The sequence below is a fragment of the Cydia amplana genome, chromosome 4, assembly GCF_948474715.1.
Source record: "Cydia amplana chromosome 4, ilCydAmpl1.1, whole genome shotgun sequence".
NCBI classification, from domain to species: domain Eukaryota; kingdom Metazoa; phylum Arthropoda; class Insecta; order Lepidoptera; family Tortricidae; genus Cydia; species Cydia amplana.
In genome coordinates, this window is record NC_086072.1 from 9,970,908 (window position 1) to 9,990,835 (window position 19,928).

General features: G+C 41.0%; 1 protein-coding gene across 1 annotated transcript; it reads left to right on the forward strand.

Annotated features, from left to right (window-relative positions):
* Nucleotides 1–51: 51 nt before the first annotated feature.
* Nucleotides 52–19,132, forward strand: LOC134663167 (ras GTPase-activating-like protein IQGAP1). Its single transcript, XM_063519523.1, has 13 exons — nt 52–216; nt 300–553; nt 4,384–4,461; nt 5,180–5,324; nt 5,632–7,544; nt 7,711–8,567; nt 8,790–9,015; nt 9,596–9,760; nt 10,235–10,414; nt 16,280–16,420; nt 17,546–17,699; nt 18,117–18,510; nt 18,772–19,132. The coding sequence occupies exons 1-13, from the start codon at nt 159–161 to the stop codon at nt 19,130–19,132; spliced, it is 4,926 nt and encodes a 1,641-aa protein (XP_063375593.1). The 5' UTR covers nt 52–158.
* The last annotated feature ends 796 nt before the right edge of the window (nt 19,133–19,928 follow it).

The window sequence follows — 19,928 nt, forward strand, 5'->3', positions numbered from 1 at the left end:
TTGACATGTATTCAAACCGGATTTAAACGTTGGGATGAGAATTTGGAATACGTTACTGTTGACTAAAACAAATCGTCGGACACAAAAATACATTTACATATTTCTCTGTGATGGTTGATCAGACTTAATTTAAGATACAGGAAGCTTAAAACAATACAATGATTTCCGTACTACGTGAAAACATGGAGGACATTCGCATTGGAAAGATCGACGACTGTAAGTGTTTTGCTGATTTGTTGTTAATTTTATTTATGATTACTAATTTGATAACCTAAGTACATGAGTATTTAACACAACAGGTGACACAGATATGCGAAAAACTGGTCAAGAAATGGATGTGATAAGACAAAGGACTGTGGCGTACGAGTACCTTTGCCGGTTGGAGGAGGCCAAGACGTGGATGGAAGCATGTTTGAAAGAGAAACTACCGCCAACTACTGAATTTGAGGAAAATCTGCGCAACGGAGTATATTTAGCAAAACTGGGCAATTTTATTGCACCTGAATCACTTGCGTTGAAGAAAATTTATGACATTGATCAAAGGCGTTATAAGGTGAATAATATCATTATCATGTGTACAGCAAGCTGCAGAAGTGCATAGGGGAGGTAGGGGACTATTGGATTTACAAGGGGGTGCCCAAGCCTCCCGACTGCCCAATGGTGCCCTACCTCCTCTACTTACCCGTTTTAAATTCCATTTATGCAGCAGTATGAATAAATCTGTGTTTTTAGTGTTCCGTACCTCAAAAAGAAAAAACAGAACCCTTATAGAATCTCTTTGTTGTCCGTCCATCTGTCCGTCCATCCATCTGTCTGTCCATCCATCTGACTGTCAAGACCCTTTATCTTGGGAACGCGTGGAGGTATCGAGATGAAATTTCAACCATATACTCCGGTCTATGGTCCCTTGAAGCTGTGAAAAACATCAAATTTCTAAGTTATCAAAAAAAAAAGATATGGTTGTTTATGCCGCAAAAAACGAATACTTCGACACTCAAGGGAATCAAAATGGATAGGCTACTTCCTGTTGACCTTGAACCATGAAATTTGGCAAGTAATATCATCTTACACTACATATACAGGGAAAAATTGTAAAAAATATAAAGTTAAATTTGTATGGAACCCTCGGTTAGCGAGTTCAACTCGCACCTGGCCAGTTCTTTATTAGACATTCAAAAACTGACTTCAAGCAACAACCAATCCTTTAATTTATTTTGGATCCATTTCATTGTGAAATCCTTCCAATCTTTTTGTGAAAATTAAATAAACATCTGTTCATCAGTCTCTTTAACTCCACTACATCAATCGTCATAACGGTTATGGTGGCACACAACATTTGTAAGTTAATGGTTAGATATAAAAAAATATACTCGAATTTAAAAGAATTAATAAAAAAAAATTGTAGCAAAAATATTTTTCATATAAAGCCGCGTCTCGATATCGCGCGGCAAACCTGTATTTTGTATCGCGAGCCAATTTTGGCACCATCTTGAACTATAGCCCGGCAGCCGCGCGCGGCAGGCGATCCGACGATCGACCACATTATATCACAAAAATAAATTATTCAGATCGAAGTATAGCCAAATAGAAAAATGATCTGTTATGAACCGACAATGAATATTTCGTCGCGCGGCACGTTCGAGCGCGTGCCGCGCGCGCCAATAGCCGGGTACTGACTGAGCGAGCAGCCTCGCGAGGAAAATCCTCGGTCAGTCAGGACGTGCCTCGCCCGAGGCAAACGCATGTCCGGCCTCGGCCGAGCGCGCCTCGGCCCGAGCCGAGCGTTGTCGGTTTTTGTCCATGCTCAAAGGCGCCTCAGTACGTTTGCCGCGCTCACTCAAGATGGTTGTGTTTTGCCTCGCTTGTTCGCCGCATGTTAGCGTCATGGATAATGAACAGTGCCTTAAATTTATACAACTATATGGTGAATATAGACGGTTATGGGATGCGAAATGTCCGTGTCCCGACCTCATGACACGCGCGGTCTCTGTGCGACTTCACGTTAAACTGAGCGCTCGATGTTTGGCTCAGCGTCACCGTGGCTCGGCTTTGCCGCGCGCGGCGGCCTCGTGCAAGAAATCCTACTGACCGAGGCTGCCTCGCACGGCAAACGTTGCGAATGATCGAGTTGGCTCGCGCGGCAGCCCGGTATCCATTGCGCACGGCTGTCGCGCGAGCCAATGTTCGATAGTTCGCCGCGCGATATGGAGACGGGGCTTTATATGTTCTTCAAAACTGTGCAGTTTTGAATGGGTTGTCAATGCACGATTGCACATGTAACAACCCTTGGATTTGCAAGCATCCATAGGCTATGGTGACTGTTTAACATCAAGTGCATAATGTCTAGCATAATCTAATCTAATGCATGTAATCTAAGCATAAGCATGTAATCTAATGCATAGCACACAATTTGGATTTACGCGCGGTCGTTCTACAACAGATGCAGGTGTTCAACTAATAAAACATGTTTTTGATGCTTGGGAGGAGTCACAGGATGCGCTAGGCGTTTTCTGTGACTTATCCAAAGCATTCGACTGTGTACATCATGACACCCTGATCAGGAAGCTACGCCACTATGGAGTTAAAGGTCTGGAACTTAAGGCTTCTGGAATCATATTTAAGCGATAGGACTCAGAGGGTGACTGTAAATGGTACAAGATCATCTGGCAGCAAATTAAAAATGGGTGTCCCGCAAGGTTCAATTTTGGGCCCTTTTCTATTTCTCGTATATATTAACGATTTGCCTCACCTAGTACGCAACAAACATGACCTTGTACTGTTTGCTGATGACACCTCGTTAATATTCAAAATTTACAGACATCAAACAAATTATAATGATGTTAATGCTGCTATATCTAGTGTTGTGGATTGGTTTACTGCTAATAATCTTCTCTTGAATGAAAAGAAAACGAAGTGTGTAAAATTTGTATTGCCTAATGTTAAACCGGTGGTTTCGAGTATCAAAATTAAAGATGAACCGTTTAATTTTGAAGATTCGACTGTCTTCTTGGGCATGAGTTTGGATGTCAAACTCCAGTGGGGATCTCATATCCGTAAACTGTCTAATCGGCTCAGTTCTGCCTCATTTGCTGTAAAAAAAATTAGAACCCTGACTAATGTGGACACGGCTCGACTGGTCTACTTTGGCTATTTCCACAGCGTAATGTCATACGGCATCCTTTTATGGGGGCACGCTGCAGATGCGAATTGTGTCTTTATATTGCAGAAACGGGCGATTAGAGCTATTTATAATATGGGAAGTAGGGCTTCACTAAGAGACAAATTTGGAAAATTAGGCATTTTGACATTTGCGTCGCAATACATTTATGAAAATCTATTATATGTGCAGAAAAATAAACACCTGTTTAAAAAATATTGCGACATACACAACAGAAATACAAGAAACAAAAACAAACTTGTACCTACTGTAACTAGACTTCATAGAATAAGTAGATCTTTCATTCAAATTTCATTTCAAAAGTTGTGTAAAAAGGGATATTACAAAATATCAGACTATTTAGAAGAAGTTAACCCTTGGAGTTAATAAATATGTATGTGTATAGTGTACCATAGATAATATAAATTGTTATTTAATTTTTAAGTAGGTAATTGCTACTGTTTGACGTCATAAAGCGATTGTAAAATCCTATTATGAAAATAAATTAAATGATATGATATATAGTGGGCCATATGCTTGTTTGCCACCGACATGTTATAATAAGAATGTAGCAAGCTAATTTAGCTCTGCCAGCTACTCCTCCTATGTGCATTTAGCTCCATATCAGTTTGACAATCCCTCTTCTTCACCTAAGATAAGATACGATAAGATAAGAATACCAAATGAAGATAATATAAGAATACCAAATGATAAAGAAAAAAACCATGTCTAGCCTTAATTTCAAAATTAGTTCAGTAGTTTAGCCATGACAAGATAATAGACCAGATTGTTACCAATTTGTTACAAGGGTATTTCATCACACCTTCCTCGATTAAAAAATAAATAATGAATGTTTTTTCATATACCTACCGCAACATGCAAGCCCATTGCCCATACTGCCCTAATTACTACATATAGTTCCTGTTAACATATAATTATATGTAAGCGTTTTTGTCTTTCTGCGTTTTTGGCATTATGCGTTTTTTGGCATTCTGCGTTTAAGGCATAAAGCGTATTTGGCTTTATGCGTATTTTTTTTTAAATTACGCGAAACGACAAAATGGCGTTTTGCGTTTTTGGCATTATGCGTATAAAGGAAATTGTTCAGCTTCATGTACTTTACCAGCAGACCAATTTTTATAGAAATCTAAGATGTGATCGAAATGTACAAATTTTTTGAGAAATGCTCATTCTATACTTAAGTAAAACAACATTTTGCATTGCAGGTCATGGGTTTGCAGTTTAAACATACAGACAACATTAACATGTTCCTGCAAATTTTAAGGAAAACTGAACTTCCTGTTGTAAGTACTGATAGCAGTAGTTGGCAGTATAGATGGCGATATATGGCTCCGTACAATATGCAGTAATTTTGGCTGTCAAAAGTTGATGGTTGTCAATTTAGTTACCACAAAACATCAGTTGTCACACCTGGAACGATCTTTACAGTACATATGGTGCTACTTTCCCGAACTAGTGCGGGAAATAGCACTTTCTGTGTGTATGTCATAAGTTTAAAGTGCCATATGTACCGTAAAACGTTGTACGATAGGTACACGTGCGAATAGATAATTCACAACTTGTGTCGATATAAAACACTCCCTTCGGTCATGTTTTAATTTATCGCCACTCGTTTCGAAATTCCTCCTTTCCGCACTTGTATCGTAAATAACTATTACAGTACATATGGTGCTACTTTCCCGCACTAGTGCGAGAATGATCAGTTTCCGTGCATATGTCGAATGTTTAAAGGGCCACATGTACTATAAAACGTTGTACGATACACGTGCGAATAGGTAAATCGCAACTCGTGTCGATTTAAAACCCTTCGGTCGTGTTGACGTATTTTCATTTATCACCACTCATTGCGAATTTCCTACTTTCCGCACTTGTATCGTAAATAAATATTTCTTAGACTTTACATCTCTTCTACAATCATTAACTCTTTGGTTTATTGGAAGCATTATTAAAAAAAAGTAAACTATAAAGTTCGAAACAATAGGTCCATATTTTTTTCCTCAGACGTTCCAACCTGAAACGACAGACATCTACGACAAAAAGAATATCCCAAGGTTAATATACTGTATACATGCTCTAAGTACCCATTTGTTCAAACTTGGGAAAGCACCTCTCATTCAAGATGTCTATGGAAAAGCTGTGTTTACAGGTAAAATAAACCTCTAAAATAGATATAAATTTTTATACCAATAGATTTGTGGCGTTTAATACTAATACATCTAGAATGCTATGTTTAATATCTTATTTTATTTTTACTTTATTGTTAACTAGCGACCCGCCCGGTTTCGCACGGGTTAACAAATTATACATAAACCTTTCTCTTGAATCACTATCTATTAAAAAAAAACCGTAGCAAAATCCGTTGCGTAGTTTTAAAGATCTAAGCATACAGACAGACAGACAGCGGGAAGCGACTTTGTTTTATACTATGTAGTGATATAATTGTATTTTTTTAGATGAAGAACTTGATACAGTCTCCAAAGACCTACAAAGATGCGCGCACCCAATGCCTATGTTTCAAAAAATTAGTGGTATCTTATCGAAAAATAATGTGGATGATGACCAAGGCATGCATAAAGCTGTAATCGAACTAAATAAACTTTTGGACAGTCATAAACCAATAACTTCTGCCTTATTGAATCCACAACTCAAGTTAAAATATGTCCAAAATCGTCTTATGGACGAATATAAAAAGGTATTGAAGGCCGCTAAGCATGAAAAATTACAGGCCGCCCATAACCACTCCCTCAATGATAGCTATGTCCCCGACGAGTATGATGAAGTGCTTACCATTGTAGAAATACAAGGGCACATAACTGCCACGAATTACAAATTTCTGTGGAAGAAACTGTGCTCCACTTCAAATGATAACGACATCAATAGCTTGCATAAAATCTTCAATGAATCTTGGGTAAAAGTAAAGGACTATAACCCAGACAACTTGGACTTCTATTGTGATGTTGTCAAAGAAATAATTGAAAGTAATAAAGACGTCGAGGTTGAAAGCATCACTAATTGGCACAAGATATTTCAAAATATAATTAATGAAGGTAATCGAAAATCTATTGAGCATGGAGATCATAAAACCGCTATCTCGAAAGTTAATAGTGCTTTGGATGATGGTAATTGTGAAGACTTATATAAAGCATTGACTAATCCTAATCTAGAATTAAATATCAAGGTAGATAAGTATGCCATCCCACTTATGTTTGAAGAAATGAAGTTAGAGAAGTTTGAACTCGAGAAAAACTTGAATGAGAGTGAGATAGCCGCATCCGTGTCGTATTTGACGGCAATTGCAGCAGTTTCTCAGGCGGTGGAGAGGGGGGATGAATCTGCTCTTTGGAAGACATTGACTTTGAAGCAGGTGCACCTCGAGGGTCTGCGGCCGCACTGTCGCCGCCGCTACCTGTCTGCGCTCATGACCGCGTTGCAGGTCAAAGTGAAGGAACAGTGCGCTTGCCCATTGCTCACTTTAGAAGACATTAGGGACACTATTGAAATGGTTAATTTGGAGGATGATGACAATGAAGAATTAGTGGCTGCAATTGAAAGAATTAACAAAGCAGTATCTGATGACAATGTGGAGGCACTAATGCCTCTTCTAAAAAGTGCTTATTTGAAGATACCAGCTCCTTTGCATAAAGAGGAGAAACATCTCTATTTAAGAATGCTGAAGAAAAAGTATCTCCATAAAGATTCACAAAATCTTTGGCTTGATGACATTGTCGAAACTATAAATGAAGTGAATGAAGAGTCTTCAAAAGTCAAGGACTTGACTGATACTTTAGTTCACTTAAACTCGGCAGTATTGAAAAACAACGTTGATGAATTCTGGGAGGCTCTGTTATCGTCAATTTTTTCTAATTTGATGGTAGACAGTGCATGTAAGAACGTGTATTTTCAGACATTTACTAAAGCATTGAAAAAACGGGGACACTATATCTGCCCATGGATAGTGTGCCACACAGATGCAGGGAATACTGTTTACATAGACATAGAGTCTTACACCTACAGCTGGACCACCCCAAAAGATTTTGTTCCTTACGCGCGCTATTTTAGCCGAAAGGATGTGAATAGCCTGGTCGACAAAACAAATAAACATCACATCAATAAATACAAGCAAGTCATTATAGAAAAAGCGATCGTAAAACTTCAAGCATATTGTAGAGGATACTTGTACAGGAATAATTTACACCAGAGGTTCAAGATTTTCAAAGATAATGAAGTATTTGTTATCAAAATACAAGCTTGGTGGAGAAGTATAATGATTCAAAGAAAGTATAAGACAATGATTAAACTGAAGACTATAGAGGCTAAATTGCGGAAAGAACGAAAGCAAAATCCCATGGCTTGGTATAAAATCCAGGTAGGTAAACCAACCAATAAATAACCATGCTAAACCATGAAGACGTGGTTCCATACTAGTTTTACTTACGGCTTTTTGGATTGACATGTTAGAGCTTTTGATTGATAATTCCTAATTGTATATTTTAGGTATGATACTATACATTTATTGTAATATTTTCTTACAGGAGCAGAAAATAATAAAAATTCAAGCTCTCTGGAGAGGTCGCAGAGCTCGACAGGCGTTTGCTTCACTGTTCCACTCTCCCAACCCGCAACTAAAAGTAGTCAAGAGATTCATTCCCTTATTAGACTTTTCGACTGAAGACTACGACCGCGAAATTGAACTCCAAAGTTTAAAAGCTGAAGTTGTGCAATCTATAAGGAAAAATCAAGAGCTATCGAAGCAAATTGACGACATGGATTTGAAAATAGGGCTCCTGGTCCAAAATAGAATTGCACTACAGGAAGTCGCAGCGCACGGGTTAAAACTTAACAATTTGGTTAAACACAACTCCATGACTAAACTTGTTTTACAAAATCAGGGCAAAGGTACCTTAATGACGGTTTCCACTGCTGTCAAAGGGTTAAAATCTCTTACAAAAGAATGTAAAAGGCTTCTAGATGGCTACCAACATCTGTTTTACGAGCTGCAAACGAATCCCACCTACCTGTCTAAACTTTTGTTCTGTATCCCTCAAAACAAGACTAATTTCTTCGTGCAGAATGTCGTTTTGAGTCTTTATAATTTTGGGGCTTATCCTAGAGACGAATATTTGCTTCTTAAGTTGTTTAGGTTTACTCTGGAAGAAGAAATAAGCTGCAAAGTTGTGAAACCCTTTGATATAATAGCGTCAACTCCACTTGTGCTCAAGATGGCAGTTGGCCTATCAAGACAATTGTCAGGTTTAAATAGCCTGCAGACTATTATTGGCCCCCTCGTTGAAAAGATGTTGAAGGATAGGGATTTGAACATAGAAACTGGACCTGTGGAGATTTACAAGACATGGAGGAATGAAACTGAAATGAAGACAGGTGAAATTTCGTAAGTAGCATCTCCAAAAGCGGAACTGACTCTAACATAATTTTATCATTGTATGCTGTCATACGTGCGTTTTACCAAGTAAGCTATCAAGTACCCGCTCCAATCCAACAAATTTTAAATCACTTCATTCTTTTGTAACATTACAAACTGCACTGGGACCTGATTATGTTGAAATTTCCGATTTTTTCCCAATAGTTGATTGACAATTATATTCTCTTCTAGGAAGCTGCCTTACAATGTAACTCAAGAAGAAGCCCTAACGTATCCCGAAGTCAAAACACGTCTTGAAAGTGCCCTTACCCAACTGAAATCCATTGTGACAATGTTCTTGGACAAAATTACCAACTCCACCGAACTGCTGCCTTTCTGCCTCACGTACATGGCCCGAGTTTTACATAGGTCTTTGACATCGAAATTTCCTCATACACCTGAGAAGGATGTTCTGAAGGTATTTATTCTGCACTTAAATCTTATAATGTGGTGTGGACTCATTTTGTTTTGCATTATTAACTCTTTGACCACCAAAGACGTCTGGCGCGCGCGGTTACAGCTCAATATCAACCTTCGTGCATTTCAACAAGGTTCACGATGTCGCGTACACGATAGGCGTGGCGTGCGTACAAAGATACCTTTAACTAAAAACGGGTAATTAGGGCGTAAAGGCGGTCTTCGCGTTGGACGCAGATCCAGATATACGGGATAGAACTCTCGCTCAAACACCGCAGCGGCGTGCGGATCCACATCGGTGTGATAAACGCGTTTAAAGTACATAATAAGACATGTTCAATAGCACATTGATAGTCGAGTATTCTTTCAATATTGTTTTTGTCGGTGAACGCGTCTTTCCCTTTTTTATATGAAATTAGCACACCAGATAAAGCTACCTTTGACCTCAGACAAATCGCAAAAGGGTAGACTTACACGAGTCGAGATTTAAGTCGCGTTGTCAGATATGCTAGCCACGCTGGCTTGATCTTTGTACTCTACTTTGTTAGTAAAATATATTTTTTGTTTCTGCATTAATTCAGGTTATTGGAAATTTGGTATACTACCAATTCCTCAACGCTGCAATAGTGGCGCCCGACGCGTTTCACATTATCAACTTGCCGAACGGAGCTAGCCTCACTACGGATCAGCGGAAGAACTTGGCATCGGTTGCGAAAATACTGCACTTTTCAGCGGCAAAGAAAGGGGTTTGTGTTTTAAAATTTCATAAGGCGACGAGTGTAAGTAGAGTGCAAAAACTTTTGTCTAAATACTAGATAGTGTGGGTCAGGCGTCGTGGGTAGTGTAATAATCAAGCTTTTCAATCTCGTACCTACTAAGGCCACTCAGCAAGCTTCGTGGCCTTAACACGGTACTCGACTGAAAAGCTCTCCGTTTTATCACGATTGTATAAAATACTATTTCACAATTTATCATCATTAAACCTTATTTAAAAATCGTAACTTCAATGCAGAGCGGTTATTACGACACGCTTACATCTTTTCATTCATTATCAAAAAAAGATCAACATTACTATGGAGCTCACGTCACTTACGTGCATCCTTTCACGTGCGTTAGCCATAAATGTGGGCCACAGTGAGTTTTTCGAGGTTGCACATGGCTATAGACTTCTGAAATTCTTAATTCTACGATATTTGCTCACACATCTACTCTTTTGACAGTTTGGCGAAGAATCCAGCCATCTCCGTTGCCTGAACCCTTTCATAGTGCATTGCCACGAGAGGATGAAGGAGGTGTTCCGCCGCTGCTGCCGCGGACCTACGCTCGAGGAATACTTCTTGGTGGACGAGTATACTGAAGCCACATTGCTACATCACCCACATATTTATATTACAGTACAGGTAAGTTATTTATTACCGTTTTAGTTGTAATAACTAAAAGCACTATTTGAAAGGCCTATAAACACAAATTTTAAACTAACCGGTCTAGCAATATCAGTATTGCCTACCTATACCTACATTATTTAGGACACGCGATTGCCAATGTGGTTTCTCTATTGAGACAATCAAACCATGTAAAGTAGCATAAAGAGATTAGTTATATAGTAAGTTATGAATATACTTAATTTGCAGTGCCCTTACAGAGTTCATAGCTTGTTCACCATTCTAATGTAAGACCTTATTGTACCTATGAAAGCAATAAATTACTGAATTACTGAGACGCTATTTTTCGGTTTATTAACGAGGGGGCTCTGTTGCAGGTTTAGACGTAAAATTGTAACGTTTACCTTCTGAACAGTTTTCGCTTTTCACTAAAATCGTAACCCGGATTCATAAAATACCTTGTACGCTGTCGGGCCGCCGATGGTGAATGAAAAACACGTAAAACTGGGCTGTACAATATATAATACAATCTACATACACAATTACACCGAACAACACAATATACATACAAAAGACGAGCTATTTACACATAAAATTTACAACAGCAGATGCAAAATAATCATTTGTCGCTCATTGACAGAAAAAAACTGTATACAGTGTGGAAAGATAAGTCGCGCCCTGGAGGGAAACTACCTTAAATCCTTAAGCTGGCTCATTTTACTTAAAGGAGACATTCCTTTATTTTTAAAAAGAAACAAAACTGCATTCAAAGATTTTCTAAAACTCGCTTGCCTCGCCCGGGACTCGAACCGACTAAAAATTCCAAAAAATAAAAACTCGCAATTTTATTCTACTAGTCGATACAGTTAATGTTAATGATAACATTTCTCCAAGAAACATTAGGTCTTAAACACGTCTGTCGTACAAAATATCCATAAAATGTAATATTTAGTACTCAAGATTTTTTTAGACAAGCCAAATTGAAGAAAAAAAGAAATATACTTTGAATGCAGTTTTGTTTCTTTTTAAAAATAAAGGAATGTCTCCATTAAGTAAAATGAGCCAGCTTAAGGATTTGTGGTTGGTAGGTATGTAGGGGAAAATGCTATGTACAAAAGAAGTCACCGAAAGTATTTACAATTATATTTACAGTGTTATTTACATCAATTTAGGTATATACAACAAATCAACGAATTACTAGAAATATGGGATTTCGTCTTAGGCAGATCTTGTCCGTTGCCAAGAGACGGCCGGTGGCGCATCGCGCAGGCGCGCGGACTTAGGCGCGTGTAGAGTGGCGAGCCGAGCAGGCCGCCACATGTTCCCCCTGGCCAGACCGTGGCTACGGTCGATACCTAGCGGGGAACCTGACTAGTCTTCCACTCCTCGTCCGCTTCTCGTTGTCAGTATCGCTGTTGTCTGTCTCAGGCGATTGCGGTGCCACTTCTCGCATGACAAATGCCGGCTTGAGTCTGTCGATCGACACGTTATTCACCTTGCCCTTAATGTCAATAGAGTAGTATTTCGACTGTCGCTTAATAACTCTATATGGGCCTTCGTACGGTGGTTCAAGCGAGCTGCGGACACGGTCGACTCGAAGAAACACGTGGGAACATGAATCTAAGCCACGTGGGATGTAAAACGGTGATGATGAAATATGCCAAGATGCGGGTCTGGGTGTGAGTTTAGCCATGTATGAGCGTAGACGTGTGGCGTACTCAGTGATATCTGCCACTTTGTAGTCGGGTAGAGGTGACAGGAACTGGCCGGGTAAACGAAGCGTCTCGCCATAGACGAGCTCTGCCGGGGTAGTCTGTAAATCTTCCTTTACGGCGCTTCGAATACCAAGCAGGATGAGGGGTAGAGCTTCGGTCCAAGTCGACGAAGATGAGTGGCACATGATGGCGGATTTGAGCTGACGGTGGAGCCTCTCGCACATGCCGTTGGCGGCTGGATGATAAGCGGTGGTGCGGAGGTGGTGAGCACCAACCATCGTGGTCAGAGCCTTGAAGAGCTGGCTCTCGAACTGACGACCACGGTCTGTGGTCACCCGCAGCGGACATCCAAATCTGGCAAACCAGCCAGATACCAGGGCTGATGCACAGGATTCAGCAGTGATGTCTCTGAGTGGAAACGCCTCAGGCCATCGCGTGAATCTGTCGATGACGGTGAGGCAGTATCTGTAATCAGAAGACGGGGTAAGAGGCCCTACGAGGTCGAGATGAATATGAGCGAACCTCGAGGATGGAGTGGTGAAAGTGGAAAGTGGTGAAATGGTATGACGAGTGATTTTGCATTGTTGACATTTCAAGCACTGTTGGGCCCACTCTCTACAGTCTCGGCGAATCCCTGGCCATACGAATCGTTCTGAGACCAGTCGCGCGGTAGCTGAGCATCCTGGATGATGAAGTTGGTGTAGCTGGTCGAAGACTTGCTTCCGGAACTCTGGAGTGACATATGGACGAGGTTGTCCAGTAGAAGTATCGCAGAAGACGGGTAAGGTACTGCCAAGTGTAGGCATCTTCTGCAGTTTGAGTGAGGAGCCGTGGAGGATCAGGTCTTGCAGCTCTGGATCAGCATCCTGAGATTGTGCAAGCGCCTGGTAGTCAATAGGGACGGCGATTTCCTCGACGCGAGACAAGGCGTCAGCGACAACGTTGAGAGTTCCAGGTAAGTATCTTAAGTCTGTTGTAAATTGCGAGATAAAGTCCAGGTATCTAAATTGCCTTGGCGAGCATTTATCTCGGTTAGTGGAGAAAGCAAAGGTAAGTGGCTTGTGATCTGTATATACTATGAAGTCTCTGGCTTCGACCATATGCCTGAAGTATCTGATGGCTTCGTACACAGCCAGGAGTTCTCGGTCGTACGGGCTGTACTTCGATTGTGGCTTGGTAAGCTTGTGCGAGTAGAATGCCAAGGGTTGCCAGGTGTCGTTCACAAGCTGTTGAAGTACTGCGCCAATAGAAGTGTCAGAAGCGTCACTGAAGATCGCTAGCTGAGCTGAAGGATCCGGATGAGCAAGGAGTGTTGCTTTAGACAGCGATGACTTGCAGTCTTCGAAAGCCTGTAGCAATTCAGGAGTCATGTTCACTGGATGTGATCCTTTGATCTTGGGACCAGACAGAATGGAGTGAAGAGGTGCCTGAAGTTGTGCAGCGTTGGGTACGAATCTGCGGTAGAAGTTTATCATACCCAGGAACCTTCTGAGTTCCTTGACTGTTTTAGGGACGGCGTACTCCTGGATAGCTTGCACCTTAGATTCCAAAGGCTTGGTACCTGAAGCTGTCACACGGTAACCAAGAAAAGTGACTTCGGATTGGCCAAACAAGCATTTGGAGATGTTGATCCATACGCCGTACTGTGTCAAACGCTCAAACAGTTGACGGAGATGACCTTTGTGCTGTTCCAGTGAAGATGAGAAAATCAGGATATCGTCTAAGTAACCATAGCAGAAGTCTAGACCGAGCAGAACCTCATCAATAAACCTCTGGAAGGTCTGCGCTGCATTCCTTAGTCCGAAAGTCATGAATGGGAATTCAAATAAGCCAAATGGAGTGATAATCGCGGTTTTGGGAATGTCATCAGGGTTCACGGCTATCTGATTGTAAGCCTTAACCAGATCGATGGTTGAGAAGATGGTACAGCCGGATAGTTGGTGAGAAAAATCGTGAATATGACGAATAGGGTATCGGTCAGGGATCGTTCTGGCGTTCAGTGCCCTATAATCACCGCAGGGTCTCCAGGTGTCATCTTTCTTCTTCACCAAGTGAAGTGCACTGGCCCAGGGACTTTCTGATCGACGGGCTATACCGGATGCCAACATATCCTCGAACTCCTTTCTGGCAGCTTGCAGACGCATAGGATCAAGGCGGCGAGGTTTGCAGGATACTGGCGGTCCGGGAGTAGTCTTGATGAAGTGCAAGGTGTTATGCTTCGATGGCGAGTGTCTACCTGGAGGTCTGGTGATAGCGGGATACTCGCGTAAGATTTCATGAAATTCTGTTTCACCAGTAACGGTTTTGACGGAAGCAATATTATCGGACGACGTGTAGGGCATAGCGGCTACCGATAACGATGTAAGGTTATCTATTAGTCGACGGTTTCGGCAGTCTACCAATAGATCGTAATAGATGAGAAAGTCGACTCCTATAATCGGTTTTGACACGTCGGCTATAGTAAAGTTCCATGGGAACGCTCTTCGTAGACCCAAGTTGATAGTTAGCTGTATCGGTCCATATGTATGTATGACAGAATTGTTGGCTGCAGTTAAATCAAATTTTGATTGTGGGCAAGGCGTCTTGACAGCCGACCGGGGGAAAACACATAAATCAGATCCCGTGTCAACGAGGTACCTTATTTTCGTAGTCCGGTCGGTAATGAATAGACGGCCAGATTTTGAGGTAGGGCAGTCGCTGGCCGCTACTTCCGACCGCCCGGGGAGTTTTCCGAGTCGAAACTGCAGGGCTTACTACATTTATGTGCTTTTTGCCCAAAGTTGTAGTGATAAAAACAGTGCGGATGGTTAGACGGCGGCTGCGGCATCCTAGGTCGAGAGTGGCTGTGCCTTCGTGGCCTTGACGACGAGCGCGAGCGCGAGTGCGTACGTCCTCTTCTGTATTTAGTCGTTAATAAAGCGACTTGCCTTGTAAGCTCGTTGACTTGCTGCGTCAAGGCGTCGGTAGGCGAAGCGGGCGCGTGGCAGATAGGATGCGCTGGTGCGTAGGTGGTAGCAGCACCAGAAGTAGTCGCCACTTGCGGAGCACGGGGTGTTGGAGGAGCTAGCTCATAAACCTTATCTGCTAGATCGGCGAGCTGTTCTAAAGGCTGCTCAGACTGCGACGCAAGTATGGTCTGAACATTGTGCGGTAAACGGTCGCACCAAATTGTCCGTAGGAGGTCCGAAGTTGCAGCGGCGCCGGCCAGGTTTTGTAAGTGGCGTAGAAACTGGGACGGGCTGCGGTCGCCCAGCTCCTCATGAACAAGCAGCTGCCGCGTCCGTTTCTCTTGCGACGCGGACAGACGTTTTATTAATTCGGCCTTTATTTTGGGATATTTCTCAGTAGCGGGAGGGTTAGTAATTACATCCTTTACCTCCATTGCATAGCGCGCCTCTAATTGCCCAGCTACGTAATAAAATTTGGTATCGTCAAGTGTGATTTTCGATAAGTGAAACTGAGCTTCGATCTGGGCGAACCACAGGGCGGGCTCGTCCGCGTTAAATGGAGGCACGCGGACGCCAACCCTACATACCTGCGCCTCCTCATTTGCGTCGGCATAATCTTCATGGAGATTTTCTTTCGACATCTTGCGTTAGTCGGTAGTCACCAATGTGGTTGGTAGGTATGTAGGGGAAAATGCTATGTACAAAAGAAGTCACCGAAAGTATTTACAATTATATTTACAGTGTTATTTACATCAATTTAGGTATATACAACAAATCAACGAATTACTAGAAATATGGGATTTCGTCTTAGGCAGATCTTGTCCGTTGCCAAGAGACGGCCGGTGGCGCATCGCGCAGGCGCGCGGACTTAGGCGCGTGTAGAGTGGCGAGCCGAGCAGGCCGCCACAGATTTAAGGTAGTTTCCCTCCAGGGCCCGACTTATCTTTCCACACTGTATATGTATAAACAAAAGACGCGCGCTGGCAGCGGCATCCGTACCAGCCAGGCTGCCAGCACGCGCGCAGCATAAAGGTTGGTAGGTTCCGTCGCCTACATATAGCTGGTCAACCAAAACTTGTCAGTAAAAAAAGGCGCGAAATTCAAATTTTCTATGGGACGATATTCCTTTCTCGCCTACATTTTTCAAATTTGCCGCCTTTTTCTACTGTCAAGATCTGGTTGACCTAGTATACCTAACCGTTCCGTGTTATCTTTTACAGGAGATTGTAGACACCCATGCCCTGCTAATCGAGTACCAGGACGTGCTGGCTCCGGACCCGCGCGACCGGCTCAACGAGCTGCTGGATGACCTCGGCGACGTCCCGTCGGTCGCACAACTCGCTTCAAGGGACGTCGATTCGGTAAATTGTCGAATTTCACTTTTTTTTACTGTACAGTCACCTGCAATAATATGTTACTCTTCGAAAGCCGCAAAAATATGTGACACGCTTTTATGGCTCTACAAATAAGATCGTGTCAGATATTATTGCGGCCTTCGTTGTGTCACATATTATTGCAGGTGACTGTACAGTCAATGTATTAAATATCGACACAGAAAAATCACCAAAAATATGTACCTTAATGTATGGGCAATAAGGTGGTGTACACATATTTTTGGCACTATGTCCATGTCAATATTTAATACCTACCTTGACTGCTCACCCTGAGGTAAAGATTGTGTCAAGTATGTCTGTCTTAGACTTGAGGTAGTCATAAGTTGACGTTGGAAAATCTGACCACAAAACATGACATAGTAGAGTGCCATCTATTTTAGCTGATAAGGGGCGAAACATTTTTTTCTTAGACATCTCTCTCATCTCTTTACAACTTGGAGGATACAACTAAACGGAGTAGCCATTAACAGGCTTTCCCCTCTGTCGAAAATAGGCGGCCAACGGTCATACACAATGTATGGACTGACGTTTATCTGACATGGCTATTTTTACGTTACGCATACATTTGACGTTCCCCTCCCCCGCAAAAATCGGCAGACTGTTTTGTACAGAAAATTACAGACATGGCGTCTCCGTTTGATTATATCCTCCAAGCTTTACAATCAAAAACTCTTTGACCTAAGGAAAAAGGACAATAAAGGCCGACCTAAAGTAAATTAAAGAATAGTCCAGGGTATTGTAGAATGTTATTTATTGTACTGTAGTTACTCAAAATGCCCAATAGAATAAATCTTTTCGCTCAGTTTCGGCCATATAACAAATCTATATTCACGGGCGAAACTTTAACGAAAGTTTAAATCAAACATGAGACTCTAAGGGCCACTTGCACCATTTCACTAACCCGGGGTTACGCGGTTAAACCGTTAACGCAATGTCAAATTGTACTGGTAACCATGGTAACTCCAGGTTTAACCGGTTAACCCCGGGTTAGTGGAATGGTGCAAGTGGCGCTAAGAATGCTTACCGCATTTAGGTATTTTTCTCTAAGAACTACACCAATGTTTTTTTGTTAACGGACTTTTTTTCTTTTAGCAATTTGGTGACTCCGTGGAAGAAAACGCGAGGTTGGAAGTGTGTTTGGCGCTCGTAAATAAATTCCAAGCCCCAGCAGACGACATGACTGATCTGAACAAGTTGTTTATCAAAACCAAAGAATTATGCGTCGCTGTCATACCGTTCCTGAACGGTAAGTTTCTTTTTATATTTTAAACAAGAAATTACCTTAAGGAAATTTATCCTGGTATTTTATAAAATAAGTAAATAACTTTTAGCGGTAACAGGTTTTTCTGTTACCGCTAAAAGTCTCTGTTTTCCATAGAATATATTGTATACTTGATCAAGCAGATCTTGTCCGTAGAAAAGGCGGCAAATTTGAAAAATGTAGGCGCGAAGGGATATCGTCCCATAGAAAATTTGAATTTCGCGCCTTTATTTACTGACAAGAGTTGCTTGACCAGCTATAGTAACCTATTTTAATTTATGTTATTCATTTCCACTATCTACCTGAAGGTAGAGACTGTAGAGAGCCTTTATAATGAATTATAAAGGCAGTCTGTTTATTTTTCTCACGGTTATTAGTACTTATGTTTATGAATTCTTCTAGGTGAACATTTATTAGAAGCCATATGCATCGGCACAACCCAAGAACAACAAGAACAATACGCAGCAAAAGTGAAAAGACGCATTTATTCCGGGCAAGCGCGGCCCGATGACGCCATGACTCTACGCGAACACATCGCGAAACTGCGCAAAAACCTACAAATGCTCGAAGACGAAGGCTACGTGACTCGCGAAGATGGTTACCAAGCTTTAGTAACGTCTATAGCCCTCGATCTGTGCAATAAGGGCAAGTACAGACAAGCGCAAAGACGGGCCTTGGCGACACTTACGCGCACTAAACAAAGCTTGCATGAAAAAACTAAATATTACGAGGAGAAATGTAAATCTTATGACGAGTATATAAGGTCGTGTCTCGCAAATCTTCACGCCGGTAAAATGTAAGTCTAAACAAAAACAGATACCCCCGCGAAATTCGAATATCGAAATTTTGTTACCTGCCTCGCTATCGCTCGAATATGCAAAAGTGGTAGAGTCAGACAACGAAATTTCGCGGTAGGCCTTCTTTTCTGTTCATACAACGTACGTTAAGCGTAAAGTAATTTTCTTTAATTTGTTTCAAAAAACAATAATTTTATTAAAAGTCTTTTAAGAACATGTTATATTGCCTCTCATTTGATACTAAAATATTTTTTTTTCAGGAGTGTACACGCATCTCTAAGAAGATCGGGGAAAGACATCCAGAAGTTAAAATCGAAGCTAACAATCAAATATTCGGGTGCTAAGTTATTGGAGCGCGGAGTTTTACTAGAAATCGACGGTTTGTCGCCTTCTCAGTTCAAAAATGTGCAATTCGAAATAACACCCACCGACCACAATGGAGTGTTCACGGTAAAAGGGAAATTCATGGGCGTAGAAATGGACTCTATTGAAATAGATATACAAGACTTACTTCAAAAACAGTATGAGGGCTGTGCAGTTATGGACATGTTCGGAAAAGCTAAGATTAATGTAAATCTTCTAATATTCTTACTAAATAGCAAGTTCTATGGTAAATCTTAGGTAATATAAACGGATTCCTTAGATTTTAATATTAATTACGTATAATTTGGCATTTATTCGTCACGACATCGTAATTTAATCACATTTACTTATTTTCATCACATTCATGAATTATCACATTTTAATTACTAGATATATTGTACCTGTGTTAGAATATATAAGCTTGTTTTTATTGTTTATCATTGGTTATGGTCATATAAGCGCAGAGAAAATTTACAGCCTGTGCTTCTAAACACATCACATTATTTGTATTTTGTTTGGCCCTGCCTACGGCCACACAGTTGAATTTACCAAATGTGTAATATCTATTATCTGACTTATTTTCTTTTAATGACGCAAAACACAACGCCGAGTTTTCTTTACGTACGGGTATAGGTACGCTTTCTACAGTTTCTACCGGCCTCTGTATAGCCGTGCAATGAAATAATGAGACAGCAACTTGTATGCGTATTGCTGGTTTCTAATAATTAATTGTTATCATTAATATGCACAGCATAAACATAAGACAGCCCTTGTTGATAAGATAAGGACTGCGTCGCTAGTGATTAAGTAATATTAATGGCTTTAAAATACTGTTACATTTAAGAATATTGATAATTTCAGGAAATCCAATACTCCTTATACTATATCATAACTTTATACAAACCAAATAATGATTTCAGTATTGTTAATGAACCAAATGATTGTGATTTATTTAATTGATTGTTTTCTATTCATTTCATTAATTCCTGAATTTTTTGGAAAAATATTTTTCTAACAGAAATATCTACACGTAATTGAAGACTTTCTGGTAATT